Here is a 22593-nt window from a genome sequence, read left to right as displayed (position 1 = left end):
GAATTTTTGGGGAAGGGTACTGAGTATCAGTGGTGCCCCAAGAAGGTACTGCAGTACTGTCTCCTCGATGCCACTGTCACTTCTAACCTCCATCAGTAACCATATGGCAAGAACTTTGGTCCTGGGGTATGGAGTGACCTGTTGCTTGGGGCTGGGATTCCCTTTTACCTGATTTTATTACTTTTCTTTCATAGCAGGGAAAAAGAAGGCAAGAAGGAGTTAACAGAAAAGACCTCTAGCCATGCAGTTCATAATACCAGTCCCCATTCAGTCCTGGAAATGCTAAATTTCATGGTCTTAGAGTAGGAAGTAAATTTGGTGTAGATTATCTTAAAATATGTGACATATAGAGTCTACAGGAAGCATGTCTGAAGCAGCTTCATAGGTTGAAAGTTATAAATACATGGGGAACCTATGTATTTATAGATTTTAAATGGTGTTAAGGATTAACTGGAACAGTTTAAAAAAAATTGAAAATCTGTTGTCCTTTGTACTTGAAGTCCTGGGTATAGGACTGAAAAATTAGAAAGAACCCTAAAGATAGATGAACAAGTTTGATGAGAAGGATATGTGGAAATTCTCCTGCAGCTAATATTGTTGCTCCTGAAATGCCAGTAAACGATGCTTTCTCATTATTGCCCTTTGTCTCCTACTGATTTCTGGGAACTATGATATTTTTACAACCCTGATGTAGGACCTCAGAAAGCCAGCCAAATGGGAGCTTACTCTGGTACTGGTCTTCCTTCATCTTTCTTCAGGCAGCAAGAGGTATATGCCTCATCACTGAGAAAGCTGTAAAATGGTTCTTCCTTGATACCTGAGATTCTGAACGTAGGCCTTGCTGGGGTTTGAAGTGCTTGCACTACCTTATCCATCCATTAGAGACCATTTGCCCTTAGCTGACAAATCCATTCAAGTGTGGTTTTCTGTTGTTCGGGTAGTGTGGAAAAAGCATTTTGCAAGACTGGATTTTTATATGTGTATGCATGTATACACACACACGCGCACATGCATAGCACACAGGTATAAGTAATGTAGGTTTAAGAAGCTGTTACATTTTTAGAAAATAGATTATTAACCTTTTAACTTTTTAGTCTTTACATGGCCTGTCATGTAGAGATGTCAGATGATTATTATCTATATCAATAGAAGGCTTTTAGACTTTGGAATTGATTATAATTCTTTTTTTTTTTTGACAATAGTCTTACCTTTCTTAAGTTCTGTTCAGTTAAAATGTGCATTTCTTGAGCACCTATTAACTGCCCAGTAGAGCTACATAAAAGTGGAAGAATCAACTGTTATAAACCTATATGTTACAGTATTTATTTGTTATCATGCATAGTTTTATAATACTATTTTTATTTTTCTTTCTTAAATAGACTCTGGAACTTCTTTACAGAATTACTAATGCACAGAATATAACAGTGATTGTCCAGAAAATGCTTGAATATTTACATCAGAGCAAAGAAGAATATATTATTGTCAATTTGGTTGGCAAAATAGCTGAGCTGGCTGAGAAATATCCTTTGTTTGGACCATGAGTCATAAAATACCTTTAGTTACACAGTGACTTTAAAATAATTGCTCTAGACATGGTCACTTGCAGGTTGAGTTCAGAGGCCCAGCAGTAACTTCCATTCCTGATATTCAAGCCTCTCTTGTTGTCAAAAGCAAGAATTTGTGTAGACTTCCTAGGGGATGACTTTTTTCCTGGTTCTTTTTATTCCATTGGTCAGTATTATCAGCAGGAGGATACAGGAATCTCTGTCTGATTCCTCTTAGAGTCCCTCCTTGTCTTTGACTTTACTTCCTACTCAGTTTCTTTCCTGAGTAAAAGTTCTTGTTGTTTTCAGGGGATTGTTGAGGGGATCAGGATGCTAAAATTTATCCTTTACACTACTGTTTATACTAGAAATTGTCACAGTGAAGTAGTTGGCAACTCCATTCACATGTTACTTTTCTTCACATTTGTTTCTTAAAAGTCAAAGGAACTTTGCAGGTCACGAGGTTACTCATCATTCTTTTTAAGATGTCTGTTGTTTAAATCTAAGATTGAATGAATGAATAATGCTGATCAAAGTATCTTGGAAATTGCTTAAGTATAGTTTTGTCCTAACCAGTGCTATAGCTCTGGCCAGCAGAATGATAGAATTTTAGAACTGAAGAAGAACAGATTAGAAAAGAGGGTCAACAACTTGTTCAGATAGACATGTCACATTTAGTTTCTGAAGTGCATATCATTTTCCATTATGTTTTTGTCCATAGTTGCTGGAACATTTCTTTCAATTATTTCAGAGTTATTTATTGGACACCTGTTATGTGCAATATATGGTGCTAGATAAAGCACCATGAACTGGTTTATTAAGTTTATTCAATAAGCTTTTACTGAGCACCTATTTTACATAAAGCTGGAGTATAGAACAATTTATTGGCAGAAGTTAAAGGTATAAATGCCAAACTAGGATGAACTGAGGGTTATTTTTTTTTAAGATTTATACAGAAAGGATAATTTTAATAAGTGGCATTTGGAAGTGTACTTGTTCTTAACACTGTGGACACATATGCTCCTGATAATGCGTGGTTTGTTCAGACAATGAATGCTGTATTTTCAGTGGGAGGAGATGTTATGCATCCTGATATTCCCAATAACTTTCTGAGAGTGCTAGCAGAAGGTTAGTAAACTGTTGCATTCTGCAAAGATTTTTAAATTAAATGTTTTTATTACAGAGTCCTTAGAGAATTTAGTAGAAATTAAAATGGTATATTAATTTCTTTGTAGGTTTTGATGATGAAACAGAAAATCAACAATTAAGGCTCTATGCAGTTCAGTCTTATTTCACTTTACTAGATGTGGAAAATGTGTTCTACCCACAGAGATTTCTTCAAGTTATGAGTTGGGTGAGCAAAGTACATTGAATCATAAATGTTTATATTATTTTTTTATAAAGTCAAATACTAATAATATATTTCTTCAGAAATCATTCCGTTCTACTCAGTTAACTCCTTCAGCTGTCAATTTTCTTTCCCAGTGGCTACCTTCTATCACTTAACTATTTACTTATCTATTCATTCTCTCTGCCATCTCACTTGACTAGTCTTTTAAATATGGGTATTTATTTAGATGCCTGTCTGTGTCTACAATGCATTTGTTGTGTTTTCTATGTGAATCTATTTTTGAATATGTGAATACTCATATATCTGTGCTATGTTAGCTTTCTATTGCTGCATAATAATGTTACCACAAACTTAAAACAACATACATTTGTTATCTCACAGTTTCTGTGGGTTAGGAGTCCAGGCATGGGTTCTCTGCTTAAGGTCTTTCAGGGTTGCAATCATCGTGTCACTTGGGGCTGCTGTTTCATCTGAAGCTTGATTAGTAAAGGATCTGCTTCCAAGCTCACATGTGGTTGTTGGCAGAAATCAGTTTCTTGCAGCTGTAAGACTGAGGGTTTGAGGTTCAGACTGTTGACTGTTGCCTGCTCTTAGCTCCAAGAGCTGCCCTCAGTTTCTTGCCAGGTGGGCCTCCCAACATGGCTGCTTGCTTCATCAAAGCCAGCAAGGAGATCATCTCTGCAAAACAAGGTCACAGTTTTACGTTATATAAACCTACATAATCGTATACATCCTGTCACCTTTGTATATTCTTTCTTGTGCATATGAGTGAGCATTTCTTTAGGGGGAGATTTGGAGAAGTGCAGCTCTGGGTCATAGGATATTCACACTTTAATATTTTATGGTTTTGCCAAATGTTAGCGTGTTAACCATAATTTTACCCAGACTTTTATTAAAGAATTCTTTTCTAATCTACAGGAAAGTTGAAAAAATGGCATAATAAATACCCCTATACTTTTCACCTAGATTCCCAGTTAATATTTTTAACCATCTTTGCTTTACTGTATCTATTTGGTTCCCTAAGATCTTATGGAAAAACCCGAACGAACTTTTTGGCCAACCCAGTACATCTATATCTATAGCTAGGTCTACCTATATACAGTTTGTTTTGTTGAGCCATTTAAAATTGAGTTGCAGGGGCTTCCCTGGTGGCGCAGTGGTTGAGAGTCCGCCTGCCAATGCAGGGGACACGGGTTCGTGCCCCGGTCCGGGAAGATCCCACGTGCCGCGAAGTGGCTGGGCCTGTGAGCCATGGCCACTGGGCCTACGTGTCCGGAGCCTGTGCTCCGCAACAGGAGAGGCCACAACAGTGAGAGGCCCATGTACCACAAAAAAAAATAAATAAAATAAATAAAAATAAAATTGAGTTGCAGACCTCATGACACTTACCCTATAAAAAATTCAGTGTGAATCTCCCAAGAGTGATGTTCTAGATAACCATAAAACCATTATTGCACCTAAGAAATGTGACCTTAATTCATTAATATCACCCAATATACAGTCCATATTCAGACTTATCCAGTTGTCCAAAAAATGTCTCTTATGACTATTTTTCTACTCCTCCCAATCCCATATCAGGTTAAGATTCACAAATTGCATTTAGCTATGTCTTTTAATGTCTTTTATTTTACAGTGATGCGCAGTTTCTTTTTGTTTTCATGACATTGATTATTTTGGATGAATACTGTTGACTTGCAGAATGTCCAGCATTCTGAATTGGACTATTTCTGGTTCAGTTAAACATTTTTAGCAAGAATACTACATTGTCAATCTGTATTTCTCACTGCATTGTATCAGGATGCATATAATGTCAGTTCCTCCAATTATTGGTGATAGTAAATTCTTTTGTTTGGTTAAGATGGTGACCTTTGTAAAGGTTCTCGCCATTGTAAACGTGCTGTTTCTCCTTACTAATTTAGAACTAATCTGTGAGGTGATTCTGTGAGACTTTGTGAACATCTGTTCTTCAACTATCTTTCATCAGTGGTTTTAGCATTGATAATCCTTGTCTAAATTGATTGTTGTATTTGGTGTCCATTTGTATTTTCCTCCATGAACACGATATGTTCATATATTTAGAGTGTTTCTTTTTCTACAGCATACAAATCCTGTACCTGTTTTGTTAGATTTATACTTAGGTACAGATGGTCCCTGATTTAAGATGGTTAAGCTTATGATTTTTCAACTTTACGATGGTGCAAAGTGATACAAATTCAGGAGAAACTTCAAAATCTTTTTTTTTAATTGAAGTATAGCTGATTTACAATATTATATTAGTTTCAGGTGTATAGCATGGTGATTCATTATTTTTGCTGATTATATTCCATTATTGATTATTACAAGATAATGGGTATAATTTCCTGTACTATACAGTATATCCTTGTTGCTTATCTATTTTATACATAGTAGTTTGTGTCTCTTAATCCCTTACCCGTAACCTGCCCCTTTCCCTTCCCTCTCTCCACTGGTAACCACTAGTTTGTTTTCTGGTTCTTTTCATTTTATTGAAGTATAGTTGATTTACAGCATGTGTTAGTTTCTGGTGTCAGCAGAGTGATTCAATTATACATATATGTACATACTCTTTTTCATATTCTTTTCCATTATGGTGTAGTACAGGATTTTGAATATAGTTCCCTGTGCTATACAGTAGGACATTGTTGTTTATCTATTCTATATATAGTAGTTTGTATCTGCTAACCCCAAATTCCTAATTTATCCCTCCCCCAACCCCTTTCTCCTTTGGTAACCATAAGTTTGTTTTCTATGTCTGTGAGTCTGTTTCTCTTTTGTGGATAAGTTCATTTGTGTCATATTTTAGATTCCACATATAAGTGATACCATATGGTGTTTGTCTTTCTCTTTGACTTCACTTAGTATGACAATCTCTAGGTCCACCCATGTTGCTGCAAATGACATTATTTCATTCTTTTTTATGGGTGAGTAGTATTCTATTGTGTATATATACCACATCTTCTTAATCCATTCAATATGTTGATGGGCATTTTAGGTTGTTTCTTTGTCTTGGCTGTTGTAAATAATGATGCTATGATCACTAGAGGCGTGTATCTTTTCAAATTATAGTTTTCTCCAGGTATATGCTCAGGAGTGAGATTGCTGGATCATATGGCAACTCTACTTTTAATTTTTTTAAGAAACCTCCATACTGTCTTCCATAATGGCTACACCAATTTAAATTCCCACCAACCATATAGAAAGGTTCCCTTGTCTCCACACCCTCTCCAGCATTTATTATTTGTAGACTTTTTGATCATAGTCATTCTCACAGGTGTGAGGTGGTATCTCATTGTGGTTTTTATTTGCTTTTCTCTAATAATTAGTGATGTTGAGCATCTTTTCATGTGCCTGTTAGCCATCTGTACGTCTTCTTTGGAAAAATGTCTGTTCAGGTCTTCTGCCCGTTTTTTCATTGGACTGTTTGTTCTTTTGATATGAGCTGTTTGTATATTTTGGAAATTAAGCCAAAATATACAAATTGGTTGCATTATTTACAAATATTTTCTCACATTATGAGGGTTATCTTTCATTTTGTTGATGGTTTCCTTTACTGTGCAAAAAGCTTTTAAGTTTAATTGCATACCATTTGTTTATTTTTGCCTTAGGAGACAGATCCAAGAAAATATTGCTACGATTTATGTCAAAGAGTGTTCTTTTCTAGGAGTTGTATGTCTCAGGTCTTACATTTAGGTTGTTAATCCATTTTGAGTTTATTTTTGTATATGTTGTGAGGAAATGTTCTAATCTCATTGTTTTATATGTAGCTGTCCAATTTTCCCAGCACCACTTATTGAAAAGACTGTTTTTTCTGTGTCCTATACTCTTGCTTCCTTTTTTTGTAGATTAGTGGACATTAGTGTATAGGTTTATTTCTGTATTTTGTTCTTATACCCTGCAATCTTGCTGAACTCACTTATTAATCTAGAATTGTTTTTTGTAGATTTCTTGAGACCATGTTAATAATTTTTGCATCTCTGTGCATGAGGGATAGTGGTCTGTAGTTTTCTTGTTTTTTTCTGCTATGTTTGGTTTTGGTATCAAGGTAATACTGGCTTCATAAAATGCTTGGGAGTGTTCTTTCCTCTTCTGTTTCCTGGAAAGATTGTGTGCAAGGGTGTTGTTTAGTTTTTAAGGGTTTTGAAAATTTCTCGTTATCTTTCCTGTTACTGATTTTTAGTTTGATTCCATTGTTGTCAGAGAAAGTACTCTATAATTTCAGTTCTTTTAAGTTTGTTGAGGTTTATTTTATGGCCTAAGATATGATCTGTCTTATATGTTCTGTGGGTGCTTGAAAAGAGTGGGCATTCTGCTTATTGTTGGGTGGTGTATTCTATAGATGTGGATTAATTCTTTCGGTGATGGTGTTGAGATGGGGTGTAGATATCTCTAACTATGTGGCCTCCACTGAGCCTGAGTCTCTGCTAGGCTTCCCCTGACACCACTCCAGCAGAGAGGGGGAGGGCTACTTCTTTAAACTTGGGTGGAGGTGAAGTATAGGCTTCCTATGTAGTCTTCACAGACACTGCAGAAGAGTGGGCCTTTCTACAGCTTGGCGGGGATGAAGTTCCTGGTTTTCACTCAGTCTCTCTGTTACCACCCTTGCTGGGGAGTTGAGATGCTTTTTACAACCTGGTAGGGGTTGAAGTCTTGACTCTCCACTCCACCTTTGCTGGTATGGGTGGGGCTACAGTTTTTTCTATTTGGTGCTTGGCTGGAGTAGAAGGATTATTATCTGAAAGTTTTCTGTCTTCCTGGCCCTTTGGCTAGAGGGCAGGCTTTTCTTGGGGCTTTTTTGTCCTTTCCCACTGGCATTTCTAGGTTGCTGGTTCTCAAGTCCCCAGTCTGAGGTATATGAGGCAACAGATAACCCACTGTATTGTTCCTTAGGTCCCAAGGTTCTTAGTCATCTGCCTTTTTTTCTCTACCTTTCAGTCTTTGTATATGTGTTTTATGTATAACATCAAGGGTTTTTAGGCGTACTTAGCAGGAAGAATAGTGGAAAAAATTCACCTACTCTATCTTCCCAGAAGCTTAAGTCCATTGATTTTTTTTTAACTAATTAATTTAATTTATTTATTTTTGGCTGCATTGGGTCTTTGTTGCTGCTTGCGGGCTTTCTCTAGTTGCAGTGAGTGGGGGCTACTCTTTTTTTTCTTTAACATCTTTATTGGAGTATAATTGCTTTACAATGGTGTGTTAGTTTCTGCTTTATAACAAAGTGAATCAGCTATACATATACATATATTCCCATATCTCCTCCATCTTGCGTCTCCCTCCCACCCTCCCTATCCCACTCCTCTAGGTGGTCACAAAGCACCGAGCTGATCTCCCTGTGCTACGTGGATGCTTCCCACTAGCTATCTATTTTACATTTGGTAGTGTATATATGTCCATGCCACTCTCTCACTTCGTCCCAGCTTACCCTTCCCCCTCCCTGTGTCCTCAAGTCCACTCTCTACGTCTGGCAGGTTGATTCTTAACCACTGTGCAACCAGGGAAGCTCAAGTCCATTGATTTTTGAACTGGGATTTAGGTTACCTGTTCTTCTAGACTTCCTTCCATCTTTTATTAAACCAGTCAAAAAGTTATCTTACTATTTAAGGATTGAATTTATGTAGTCCTATTTCTTTTTTTTTCCTCTTCTTGTTACTAGCCATAAATCTTCCCTTGCCTATCACCTCACCTCACTGTTTTTTCTTGCTGGTCCCAGTGTTATACATGAATATACTTCATAAATACTACTTAGGAAAGATCTCACACTCCATGAATTATCAGTTTATTAACGATCCATAGACCGATAGGATTATATATCACCTGAATAAATTAGATGTAGGAAAGAGTATGTGTAAAATAGATCAGTGTTCATCAGAGTCTCTTCTGTGGATCATCTACATCAGAATCAGCTGATGCTTTTTCAGAATGTGTATTGTATATCCCCACCACAGACATACTAAATCAGATTATCTGGGAGGAGAGTATAGAAATGTGTGTTTCTATGAAACACCTCAGGTGGCTTTTACGCATACTAGTATGTGAGAACCACTTGTTTAAATGCTTATTGGAAAAAATAGTAACAGAATGTGAAAGTGCTTTTAAAAACCAACATCCAAACCTGGAAGTTCAGAAGAAAGCTAACTTGTAACGGTATGCTACTTTATATATTGTTAATGATAAAGATGTGGAAAACCTTTTTGTACTCACTTCCAATTCTTGGTGTAATTTTGAACCTAAAATATACAATTGTATCTTTAATAATTTCTTCACCATGAGAATATGTTTAGTATAAATTAAATTCACTCCGGCAGTAGGCACTTTGTTTAAATTTCTGAGTATAGTTGTTATATAACTTGATATTTGCATATATACATTTCTTTATTTTAGGTTTTAGGGGAGTATTCCTACCTCTTAGATAAGGAAACGCCAGAGGAAGTTATAACCAAGCTCTACAAGTTACTTAGAAGTGACTCCATTTCTTCAGAAACAAAAGCCTGGATAATTGCTGCTGTGACCAAGTTGACACCTCAAGCACACTCTTCTAATATAGTTGAGAGATTAATCCAGGAATTTACCACATCTTTGGATACTTGTTTGAGACAGCATGCATTTGAATTAAAACATTTGCATGAGAATGTGAAATTTATGAAGGGCTTGCTTCCAGTTGATAAGAGTTGTGAAGACATGGTGGTAAGATATCTGCATTCCATCTTTTACAAAATTGCATTGTGTTTAAACAGAATAATTCTTGCATTTGTGATATATCTGGAATATGCCAAAATGTAATTTCTGTAGCACTTTAGATGAAGGTTGGCATTTTTCTCACATTAGTGTGAGAGAGCATTTGAGAGCTTCTACTCAGTAGTGATCCTAAATAGTCAGGAAGACTAATCTGTTCTGGAGAACTGCAGTGCAGGGGTTTATAGTCTATGACAATCTCTTTTAACATATAATAATTTGAGAACTTAAAAATTTTATCTCCTTTGAACTTCTCTAATATGTCATTTTATTATTGCTCTCTTTTCTTTGAGAATGTAAGAAAAAAAGTTCTCCATTTTATTTTGTCCATCTACTATCTAAATCTTTACCACTTTGGAACCTGATCACCCGCCTTTTCTTCTCCCACCTACTTTCAGCCAGTGCTGCCTTTAATCCAAAGCACTTAGTTACTGCTCACCTCTGAGTTCTCTGTCAGATTGGTGTAAATCTGAAAACTTCCAGAAGGAAGTCAGATTTGTTCAGATTTTTATATTAGATGTCATATAGTTGAAGAAGAGGGGAGGATGGGCAGTATTCCCACTAATTATGACTCAGGTGTTCATGGCTTGAATTCATTTTGAACCTTTGTTCATTAATTTTTTTCATTAGCTCCTCATGGGTAGAGGCCTTGGTTTAACATTTGGTAGGCATTCCAGAGACTATATGAATAAATATGCTATACATAGTATTAAACTAGTTAGTTACTCTACTTCCCTTTCTTACAATAAAAGATAATGATGATGACATGGCTTCATCTCTTAAGAATCTTATCGAGGGACTTCCCTGGCGGTCCAGTGGTTAGGACTTTGCCTTCTAATGCAGGGGGTGTGGGTTCAATCCCTGGTTGGGGAGCTAAGATCCCACATGTCTCATGACCAAAAAACTATAACGTGAAACAGAAGCAATATTGTAACAAATTCAATAAAGACTTTAGAAGTGGTCCACATGGGAAAAAAAAACTCAAAAAAAAATCTTATCAAAACTAAACTTTGCCAAATGCGCAGTGTGACATGCCACTTAAATTTTTTGAGAATTACCTGCTGTTCTAAATTATCTGAGCTGTTTGTATACACTTGGCTAAATTAGGAGAGGCAAATCTGTGGTTTCTGAGGTTGTTACTGCTATATCCTCTTGTGTATCTCATTTTTATTTCTCTCCTCGCTTTTTCTTTTCTCCTTTTCCCCTTACTCTTTCTTCATCTCTTTATTTCTTTTCATTTAAGCATTCTCTTGTACCTTTCTATTCTTGTACTTGATTGAAATTAAGTAATTTTCCACAGATTTGTAACAAAGCATTTTTAGGTAGAGTGGAATAGGATAGTTAAATCAAAGGCACTGTGGGAGGCTGGATAATGGGCCTCCCCAAGATATTCACATCTTAATCCCTGTAACCTGTGCATAAGTTACTTTATATGGTAAAAGGGACTTTGTAGGTTTGATTAAGTTAAGGGTTTTGTAATGGGAAGACTATCTTGGATTATTTGAGTAGGCATAATATAATCACAAGGGTCCTTATAAAAGTGAGGCAAGAGGTCAGAGAGGAGAAGGCCAAGTAACAATAGAAGCAAAGATTGGAGTGATATAGCCCCAAGCCAAGGAATGCTGGCAGCCTCTAGGAGCTGGAAGAGACAAGAAACCTATTTTCCACTGGAGCCTCCAGAAGGAACTAGCCTTTGCTGGGGGCTTTGTTTTTAGCCCCCCGCAGGAGGAAACTAATGTAGACACTATAGCTCATAGTGTATGTGTCTTCTCCTCTGGTAGGTTACAAGTCTCATGAAGCAGGACTTGTGTCTTACTTTGTCTCAGTTATAGCATCTAACATGATGCCTTAACATGTTGGATGCTCAAAAATGTATTCTGCAGTGCAGTGAAATGAATAATAAGTGCACATGACTTATATTGTTAGATTCTTAGCTGAGTGTTTTGATTATAGATGTTTCAGAAAGAGAGTTGAGTAGCAATTTTAGAGTTGAAGTTCTGTTTTTCACTTAAAAATTATTTTTAGGAAATATGGGCTGAAATCACTTCTGTGAATGTGCAGTCTAATGTTTAGGGTAAGTTTTTTTAATTCCTAATTTTTGCTTTACTTTAATATAGGTAGATGCTTCCTTATCTTTTCTGGATGGTTTTGTGGCTGAAGAACTAAGTCAGGGGGCAGCACCTTACAAACCTCACCACCAACGGCAGGAGGAAAAGCTTTCTCAGGAAAAAGGTAATTTTTCATGGGTTTATAATAAGCTAGATTGTAGAGACATCACTTTTTAATGCAATTGATATTATAGTCATGTAAGTAAATAACTAAGGAGATTCACTATCTCTTGTTAAGTCTGCTTGTGACTTGTTCACCCTGACCTTATTTGGGGTAAACAGGAAAAAAAAGTTAGCCTAGAGGTGTTCCCAAAGCCATAGGTTTCATGTACATAAGTACCTAAGATATGGCAGCCATCCTGGAATTTTAAAAGAACTTGAAGGTGGAATTATCATGTTGGTCACTGTGCTAAAGGGCTGACAGATATCAGCGTGAGCATATCTGCAGAAGAGTTTCAGAAAAAAACTCTGGTTACTATGAACTAGTGAGTTTCATTTTATTCTGAACAATCTTGTATAGCTTAAGTGTGTTAAAATGCTTCCTCCAGCGAAATGTCTGATAAGTGAATTTAGGAACAGCCTAGAAAGAAAAGAATAACTTTACATTTAAAAAATGTAGGCTGTCAGGGAAAGACTTCTGTCATTATTTTAGTAAAGAGGAGATCACTGAGATATTTGATGGTGGATGGGATATATATATATATATATATATATATATATATATATACACACACACATATGTATGAATAAAGGGAGACCATTGAATATTATTTGTATAGGAATTCAGAATGTTAATACTGAAAAGTTCAATGCTGAAAGGTCTTTTTTTTTCTCCTCTTTGTTATTTAATGATTTTGTAGAGTACTTATTTTTTAGGTTCTGTGCTAGGCATATGAGTACAACTAAATGGTTCATCCTACAATGAAACCAAAAAGTATAAACACTAATAATAGGCTTGATGTTATTTTTTTTGCAGAAGTATTTGTTCTTTTAAAGTTTTTGACATTATTTAGCACAACGATACCTAAAGGCCTAGAAAATACAATTTTCTTTCAAAGGGTAATCAGTTTCCTTCCCGTTTAACTCCTCATATATTGATAGAATATGTGAGGGGAAATAAAGTTTTGAATTAGAGTTGCCCAACCTCTGACTATAGTGCATATAGAGGCCTTATGACATCCAAGGCATGGAGTGAAAATCTGGAGTTCCAGAGTGGGAGACATGGTCCAGTTGTCATATTTCCTTATTTTCAAATGTCTGGGAGCCATCAGTTGCTCTTTTTTTTTCAGCTGTGCTGTGTGGCATGTGGGATCTTAGTTCCCTGACCAGGGATCAAACCCATGCCCCCTGCAGTGAAAGCGCAGAGCCCTAACCATTGGACCACTGGGGAATTCCCCATCAGTTGCTCTTATTACTGCAATTCAAGGCTAGGGTAGGCAAGAGGGGGCAGGACAAGGAGCCTAATTTCTGGCACTGCCTTTCTTCTTTCTTAAAATAAGTTAAGTGGCTGATGCAAATATAATAGACCTGAAACTCCCCAAGCTAGTATATTCATTTGCCAAGTACATTTTTGATCATGGAATCATCATTATAAATGGGGTTAAACTGTCAAATTAGGCTCTTCCCCTCTCCTCCCAAACCTATTTTTCAAAAGTTCTCTAAAGTAAAATAGAAATTTCATGAGCCTAAACTGTCTTTTATATCATGGAAAAGAAAATCAATTACGAGACAGGACATAGCAAGTGCTTATGCTATGTACTTGAAGAATAAGTTATAAAATCATGGATCATATAATTGTGGTTATTACAGAAAGTAAAGAGTGGGGGAAAAATAGGTATTTTCTGCTTAAAAAGTTGTTAATTCTGGAATCCTTCAATTGGCAATCGGTTCTGTTACTGATCTTGTTTGAGATTTTTATAAATCATTTGCAGAGTAGTAGTCAAATGTCACTTTTATGAAAGATACAGTACTTAGCTCTCTCGGGTAGAAAAATGCCAAGTTCGTAACAATAAACTTCAGGAAAGTATTGTAAGATAATGAGAATTAGCAAACATAGGTGGGATACTGGGGAACTAACTTTTATTACCAGTTCCTACCCAAGAAAAGCATTGAGGAATCAGTGTGGATTATTCTGTTAAAACGTTATTTGAATATGTTGTAGCCCCAATGTTAGATAAAACCAGAGATAATAAGGGGAAGTAGCAGGATAATCTCCTGTCTACAGAACTGTGGATTTTTGAAAACCACATCAAGTTTAGACTGTTAGTCTCTCAAAAAATAAAATTAATAACAGCTGGGGATGGTCAGAGAGGTATAGCCAAATGATCAAGGTATAAAAGAACTGCAGAGAACTTCAAGATGGAGGAGGAGTAAGACTTGGAGATCACCTTCCTCCCCACAAATACATCAGAAATACATCTACACGTGGAACAACTCCTACAGAACACCTACTGAATGCTGGCAGAAGTCCTCAGACTTCCCAAAAGATATATATATTTTTTTCCTTTTTCTCTTTTTGTGAGTGTGTATGTGTATGCTTCTTTGTGTGATTTTGTCTGTATAGCTTTGCTTTTACCGTTTGTCCTAGGGTTCTGTCTGTCCTTTTTTTTAAGTATAGTTTTTAGTGCTTGTTATCATTGGTGTATTTGTTTTTTTGGCTTGGTTGCTCTCTTCTTTCTTTCTGTCTTTTTTTTAATTTTTAAAAAATTTTTAATAATTTTTTTTTAGTTTTTATTTTAATAACTTTATTTTATTATTGTTATTTATTTCTTTCTCTTTTTCTCCCTTTTCTTCTGAGCCGTGTGGCTGATAGGGTCTTGATGCTCCAGCCGGGTATCAGGCCTGTGCCTCTGAGGTAGGAGAGCTGAGTTCAGGACATTGGTCCATCAGAGACCTCCTGGCTCCATGTAATATCAAACGGTGAAAGCTCTCCCAGAGATCTCCACCTCAATGCTAAGACCCAGCTCCACTCAACGACAAGCAAGCTGTAGTGCTGGACACCCTATGCCAAACAACTAGCAGGACAGGAACACAACCCCACCCATTAGCAGAGATGCTCCCTAAAATCATAATAAGGGCAAACACATCCCAAAACACACCACTGAATGCGGTCCTGCCCACCAGAAAGACAATATCCACCCTCGTCCACCACAACATAGGCACCAGTCCCCTCCAACAGGAAGCCTACACAACCCACTGAATCAACCTTAGCCACTGGGGACAGACATCAATAACAACGGGAACTACGAACTTGCAGCCTGTGAAAAGGAGACCCCAAACACAGTAAGTTAAGCAAAATGAGAAGAAAGAAACACATAGCAGATGAAGGAGCAAGGTAAAAACCCACCAGACCAAACAAATGAAGAGGAAATAGGCAGTCTACCTGAAAAGAATTCAAAATAATGATAGTAAATATGATCCAAAATCTTGGAAATAGAATGGAGAAAATGCAAGAAACGTTTAACAAGGACCTAGAAGAACTAAAGAGCAAACAAGATGAACAACATAATAAATGAAATTAAAAATACCCTAGAAGGGATCAATAGCAGAATAACTGAGGCAGAATAATGGAGAAGTGACCTGGAAGATAAAATAGAGCAGAATAAAGAAAAAAGAATGAAAAGAAATGAGGACAGTCTCAGAGACCTCTGGGACAACATAAAACACACCAACATTTGAATTATAGGGGTCCCAGAAGAAGAAGAAAAAAAGAAAGGGACTGAGAAAATATTTGAAGAGATTATAGTTGAAAACTTCCCTAATATGGGAAAGGAAATAGTCAAGCCCAGGAAGCGCAGAGAGTCCCATACAGGATAAATCCAAGGACAAACATGCCAAGGCACATATTCAAACTATCAAAAATTAAATACAAACTATTAAAAGCAGCAAGGGAAAAATAACAAATAACATACAATGGAATCCCCATAAGGTTGACAGCTGGTCTTTCAGCAGAAACTCTGCAAGCCAGAAGGGACTGGCAGGACATATTTAAAGTGATGAAGGAGAAAAACCTACAACCAAGATAACTCTACCTAGCAAGGATCTCATTCAGTTTTGACAGAGAAATTAAAACCTTTATAGACAAGCAGAAGCTAAGAGAATTCAGCACCACCAAACCAGCTTTACAACAAATGCTAAAGGAACTTCTGTAGGCAGGAAACACAAGAGAAGGAAAAGACCTACAATAACAAACCCAAAACAATTAAGAAAATGGTAATAGGAACATACATATCGATAACTGCCTTAAAGGTAAATGGATTAAATGCTCCCACGGAAAGACATAGACTGGCTGAATGGATATAGAAACAAGACCTGTATATATGCTGTCTACAAGAGACCCACTTCAGACCTAGGGGCACATACAGACTGAAAGTGAGGGGATGGAAAAAGATATTTCATGCAAATGGAAATCAAAAGAAAGCTGGAGTAGCAATTCTCATATCAGACAAAATAGACACTAAAATAAAGACTATTACAAGAGACAGAGAAGGACACTACATAATGATCAGGAATCAACCCAAGAAGAAGATATAACAATTGTAAATATTTATGCACCCAACATAGGAGCACCTCAATGCATAGGCAAATGCTAAGAGCCATAAAAGGGGAAATCGACAGTAACACAATCATAGTAGGGAACTTTAACACCCCACTTTCACCAATGGATAGATCATCCAAAATGAAAATAAATAAGGAAACACAAGCTTGAAATGATACATTAAGCAAGATGGACTTAATTGGTATTTATAAGACATTCCATCCAAAAACAACAGAATATACTTTCTTCTCAAGTGCTCATGGAACATTCTCCAGGATAGATCATATCTTGGGTCACAATTTAAGCCTTGGTAAATTTAAGAAAATTGAAATCATATCAAGTATCTTTTCCAACCACAATGCTATGAGGTGATACCAATTACAGGAAAAAAAAATCTGTAAAAAATACAAATATGTGAAGGCTAAACAATACACTACTAAATAACCAAGAGATCACTGAAGAAATCAAAGAGGAAATCACAAAATACCTAGAAACAAATGACAATAAAAACACGAACACCCAAAACCTATGGGATGCAGCAAAACAGTTTTAAGAGGGAAGTTTATAGAAATGCAATCTTACCTCAAGAAACAAGAAACATCTCAAATAAACAATCTAACCTTACACCTAAAGCAATTAGAGAAAGAAGAACAAACAAAACCCCAAAGTGAGCAGAAGGGAAGAAATCATAAAGATCAGATCAGAAATAAATGAAAAAGAAATGAAGGAAACAATAGCAAAGATCAATAAAACTAAAAGCTGGTTTTTTGAGAAGATAAACAAAATTGATAAAGCATTAGCCAGACTCATCAAGAAAAAAAGGGAGAAGACTCAAATCAATAGAATTAGAAATGAAAAAGAAGAAGTAACAACTGACACTGCAGAAATACAAAGGATCATGAGAGATTACTACAAGCAACTCTATGCCAATAAAATGGACAACCTGGAAGAAATGGACAAATTCTTAGAAAAGCACAACCTTCTGAGACTGAACCAGGAAGAAATAGAAAATATAAACAGACTAATCACAAGCACTGAAATTGAAACTGTGATTAAAAATCTTCCAACAAACAAAAGCCCAGGACCAGATGGCTTCACAGGCGAATTCTATCAAAATGTTTAGAGAAGAGCTAACACCTATCCTTCTCAGACTCTGCCAAAATATAGCAGAGGAAGGAACACTCCCAAACTCATTCTACAAGGCCACCATCACCCTGATACCAAAGGCAGACAAAGATGTCACAAAGAAAGAAAACTACAGGCCAATATCACTGATGAACATAGATGCAAAATCCTCAACAAAATACTGGAAAACAGAATCCAACAGCACATTAAAAGCATCATACACCATGGTCAAGTGGGGTATATCCCAGGAATGCAAAGATTCTTCAATATATGCAAATCAATCAATGTGATAAAACATATTAACAAACTGAAGAATAAAAACCATATGATCATCACAATAGATGCAGGAAAAGCTTTCGACAAAATTCAACACCAATTTATGATAGAAATCCTCCAGAAAGTAGGCATAGAGGGAACTTACCTCCACATAATAAAGGCCATATATGACAACCCCACAGCCAACATCGTCCTCAATGGTGAAAAACTGAAACCATTTCCACTAAGGTCAGGAGCAAGATAAGGCTGCCCACTCTCACCACTCTTATTCAACATAGTTTGGGAAGTTTTAGCCACAGCAATCAGAGAAGAAAAAGAAATAAAAGGAACCCAAATTGGAAAAGAAGATGTAAAGCTGTCACTGTTTGTAGGTGAAATGCTCCTATACATAGAGGATCCTAAAAATGCTACCAGAAAACTATTAGAGCTAATCAATGAATTTGGTAAAGTAGCAGGATACAAAATTAATGCACAGAAATCTCTTGCATTCCTATACACTAATGATGAAAAATCTGAAAGTGAAATTAAGGAAACACTCCCATTCACCATTGCAACAAAAAGAATAAAATAACTAGGAATGAACCTACCTAAGGAGACAAAAGACCTATGTTCAGAAAACTATAAGACACTGATGAAAGAAATTAAAGATGTTACAAATAGATGGAGAGATATACCATGTTCTTGGATTGGAAGAATCAACATTGTGAAAATGACTATACTACCCAAAGCAATCTACAGATTCAGTGCAATCTCTATCAAACTACCACTGGCATTTTTCACAGAACTAGAACAAAAGATTTCACAATTTGTATGGAAACACAAAAGACCCCAAATAGCCAAAGCAATCCTTAGAAAGAAAAACGGAGCTGGAGGAATTAGGCTCCTGGACTTCAGACTATACTACAGAGCTATGGTAATCAAGACAGTATGGTACTGGCAGAAAAACAAATATAGATCAGTGGAACAGGAGAGAAAGCCCAGAGGTAAACCCACATACATATGGTCACCTTATTTTTGACAAAGGAGGCAAGAATATACAATGGAGAAAAGACAGCCTCTTCAATAAGTGGTGCTGGGAAAACTGGACAGCTACATGTACAAGAATGAAATTAGAACATTGCCTAACACCGTACACAGAAATAAACTCAAAGTGGATTAAAGACCTAAATGTAAGGCCAGACACTATAAAACTCTTAGAGGAAAACATAGGCAGAACACTCTATGACATAAATCACAGGCAAGATCCTTTTTGACCCACCTCCTAGAGAAATGGAAATAAAAACAAAAATAAACAAATGGGACCTAATGAAACTTAAAAGCTTTTTCACAGCAAAGGAAACCATAAACAAGACGAAAAGACAACACTCAGAATGGGAGAAAATATTTGGAAATGAAGCAACTGACAAAGGATTAACCTCAAAAAGATACAAGCAGCTCATGCAGCTCAATATCAAAAGAACAAACAACCCAATCCAAAAATGGACAGAAGACCTAAACAGACATTTCTCCAAAGAAGATATACAGATTGCCAACAAACACATGAAAGAATTCTCAACATTCAGTGTAGAGGCTGGGTGACTGACTGTCACAGATGCTATTTAAAAGAGGCCTTCTAACCTTGAGATAGAAGGTTAAACCAGATGATTGGAAAGCTTAAAATGAGAGGATATTCTATCTGAAAAGGACCTTAGATTTAGACAGTTGGTTTCCAAACATGATTCAGAATCAGAATCACATAGAGAGTTTTTAAAAAATGATACAGATTTTTGAGACCTACTCCTATACCTTCTGTAGGTATATCTCTGAAAGCCTGGTTGTATGTGTAAAAAGATACGTGAGAGATTCTGTGAAGTCAGCTTGTTCCTGGTTATCAAATCAGCACTTGGAAACTGCTGACCTAGTCTGAACCCTTCACCTGTTTATTAATTAGCCCATTATTTTTTTATAGTGAACAGTCATATCATTCATTTAGCTAACACACAAGCTAATTTATTTAGTACTCTTTGGATTAGGTGCTGTTTCCTTTGAAGGAGACAGTGTAATATAATGGTTGAGAGTGCAGTTCTGGAACCAGAGTATCTGATTTCTCATTTGCCTCTTTCATTTCTTGTCTTTGTACTCTTCGGTGACTTTTTGGCAAGCTCTTTGCCACAGATTCCTCATTTGTAAGATGAGGATAATAATTACAGAAGTTCACATTTTATTTTCTAAGATACTTTTTATGATTTAAGAAGGTCCTTTGTATTATAATCCAGACAGTCCAAAGAGATAATGCGCCAGTTAGGATTAAGTTTAGCTAAATAGCATATTAGAAAACAGAGAAAGCAGGGCTTTATACAAGGCGGAGGGTTATTGCTCTTTTCCATTAAAGAGATCCAGAAGTAGGCAGCCTAGTATTGATGATGGTTTTTTATGAACATAAAAGAGGAAGGGAGAGAGGAAGTTTTTTCTTCCAGGAGGATTCCTCCCAGAAGTTGTACACAAAATGTGTATATAATTTCATTGGTCAGAATTCAGTCACATGGCACAGGAGTCTGGAAATGTCATCTCTTTTCTGGGTGGCCATGTACCTAGCTAAGAATCGAAGGTTCTGTAGCTTAGAAAGAAGAGGAAAGTGGATATCGGTATCTGCTCTACCACAATAACAATATGAATTTTATGGCTCTGATTGAATTCATTTGGGTATACAGACGCAAAGGAATCTGAACCTGGGTAAACCTTGTTCTTTGTCAGTAAGGGGGATTTCACACTGAGGGCTCCATCAGTCCAGTTGGTACAGGAATGTGCCTAAGAGCATTTTGTTAAACAGAAACATGGTCAGGTCTTCATTCATAGTTCATTAAACATTTTTGCATGAGAGCAGCAACTTTTCAGTAGACCTGGTTTATCAGTTGTCTTTCCTAATTGAATTCTTTTTTAGCTTTTAAGGGTGGTAAAAGGAAAAATGAAAGACTGTCTTTGATTAACTAATTGTATGAAGACTGTAGTAGAGATTTAATAAATCATAGCTGCTTTATTATTTTTGCTATAAATATTTGATTAGATCATTTCCAAAGTCCCTTCCAGTTTAAAAATTGTCACTGGATTCTAGTTTTCTATTATTTTATGTTTTGCTTTTTTTTCATAATTTTTGCTTTGTTTTAAATATGAACCTCTGTTGTTGTTTTAAAATTCTAGTTCTCAGTTTTGAACCATATGGACTCTCCTTTTCTTCATCTGGCTTCTCTGGACGACAGTCTCCTGCTGGCATTTCTCTTGGTTCAGATATATCTGGGAATAGTACAGAGACCGGGCTAAAAGAGTAAGTTCCTTTCTTAAAATTGAGAACATGGGAGTGTTTAAATGTCTTTACATGTTGAAGGATTCCTGAAAGCTAAATTCTGCATGGGTTGTTGTTTCAGCTGTTTCTATTTGTTGCTCTCGAGGTATTGATAGTGTATAGCCTGTCCTTGTACTTTAAGAGAGCTTGCTTACTTCCAAGACAGTATAGAATGTATACAAGCTTTACACATAGTAATGATGTGTGTGTTATTACTACACATCATGCATACACACACACACACACACATTTTTAAAGAAATGTATCAGAACTCATATACCCAGTGAGGTGACTGTTCATATCATTCTGCATTCCTCATAATATACTTCTTATAACCATCTCATTGGAAGATTGACGAATATATAGATGAACATAAAGATGAAGGACTTCACTTGAGAAAGCTGTGTACTTTGTTCAGAATACTTTCAGAGCTTCTTTCCAGCCACCTTGAAAATTGGTGATACATTTTTCTAAATGTCTTAACATGGAGTCAAATCTTCATCCTTTTTAGGTAAATTTTGATTTTGGAAATATGAATAAATTACTAGAAATATGATTAAGTTAATAAAATGAGATAATGTATGTAAACTGCCTCATACAACCCAGTACATAATAAATGATTGATAAATGGTAGCTACTAAAATTAATAATTGTCATTGCTATCATTATTGTTATTATCCAAAAGCTGAATTTACTACATAAAATTAGTAGTCAAGCTGGATAACTTTGGTCAGTATACCAATGTGACATAAAGTAATGAAAATGGCTTTCTTGTTTGTGAAGGAGCTTCTTCTAAGAGTTCAAAAATGTTTTGAGAAATGGCAACATTGTTAGAATAAATGATAAAATCTCAAAGGTGACAACTTTGAAAGATGACATTTGAACAGACTCAGTAACCTTATTTTATGTTAGTCTTTGCATTTGTCAGTCTTCCAGTGATATGGTTATAAGAAGTATTTATCAGAAAAATGACACATAGATTATGAGGAATGTAGAATGATATGCTGATTGAAATGGCATAAGTTCAAAATCTCTTTCTTAGCGTTTTTTTCCTGCTCTGTTGACACCCTTTTCTTTCCCAGACATTTAATTTCAGTATTATAAGCATGGGGAGCAGATACGGTTTGTGAGCATGTGATGGTGGTGGTGATAGCAATTAAGTGCCTCAAACAGGGAATAGAGGGGCAAGGGAAGGAGAGACAGAAACCCTCCAAACCCAGGGAGGAAACGTAGTCCCTTTTGCCTGCACAACAGATGATGGCATCTGCTTTTTTAGTATTGAAATAGGATCTGGGGGACTTGACAGGGCCTTGTAAATCCTGTATGTGTACATGTACTACCCTCAGACAAATGACATTTGGCAAAGCTGCTCAGGAATTATACATATGCTGGATTACCATGAAGTGCAACATGAGGGATGAATTTAAAATTTCTTTCCAAAGAGGACCACAGCTCACACATTATTTCAGATTAGGAACCTAAGTGGTAATTGGTGAGGTGTATCAGCTTTAGAGAGGAGATGATCATTCTTCTGCAGTCTCTGGCAAGCTGAGAATAAAGTGGGGCAAGCCCAATTTAGCATT

General features: G+C 36.3%; 1 protein-coding gene across 1 annotated transcript in view; it reads left to right on the top strand.

Moving 5' to 3' along the window:
- AP4E1 (adaptor related protein complex 4 subunit epsilon 1) overlaps nucleotides 1-22593 on the top strand; it is a 70657-nt gene that overhangs the window by 28237 nt on the left and 19827 nt on the right. Inside the window, exons 11-16 of the mRNA XM_089907234.1 lie at nucleotides 1380-1508; nucleotides 2549-2672; nucleotides 2780-2898; nucleotides 9295-9597; nucleotides 11763-11877; nucleotides 20869-20992. Of these exons, the coding sequence (XP_089763360.1) occupies nucleotides 1380-1508; nucleotides 2549-2672; nucleotides 2780-2898; nucleotides 9295-9597; nucleotides 11763-11877; nucleotides 20869-20992 (914 nt within the window). The remainder of the gene's footprint in view (nucleotides 1-1379; nucleotides 1509-2548; nucleotides 2673-2779; nucleotides 2899-9294; nucleotides 9598-11762; nucleotides 11878-20868; nucleotides 20993-22593) is intronic.

The sequence above is a fragment of the Delphinapterus leucas genome, chromosome 2 (genome assembly GCF_059928025.1).
Source record: "Delphinapterus leucas isolate spDelLeu-1000000601 "Yukka" chromosome 2, BTC_Dleu_Yukka2, whole genome shotgun sequence".
Taxonomy (NCBI): Eukaryota; Metazoa; Chordata; class Mammalia; order Artiodactyla; family Monodontidae; genus Delphinapterus; species Delphinapterus leucas.
This window is presented reverse-complemented; position numbering and strand designations above follow the sequence as displayed.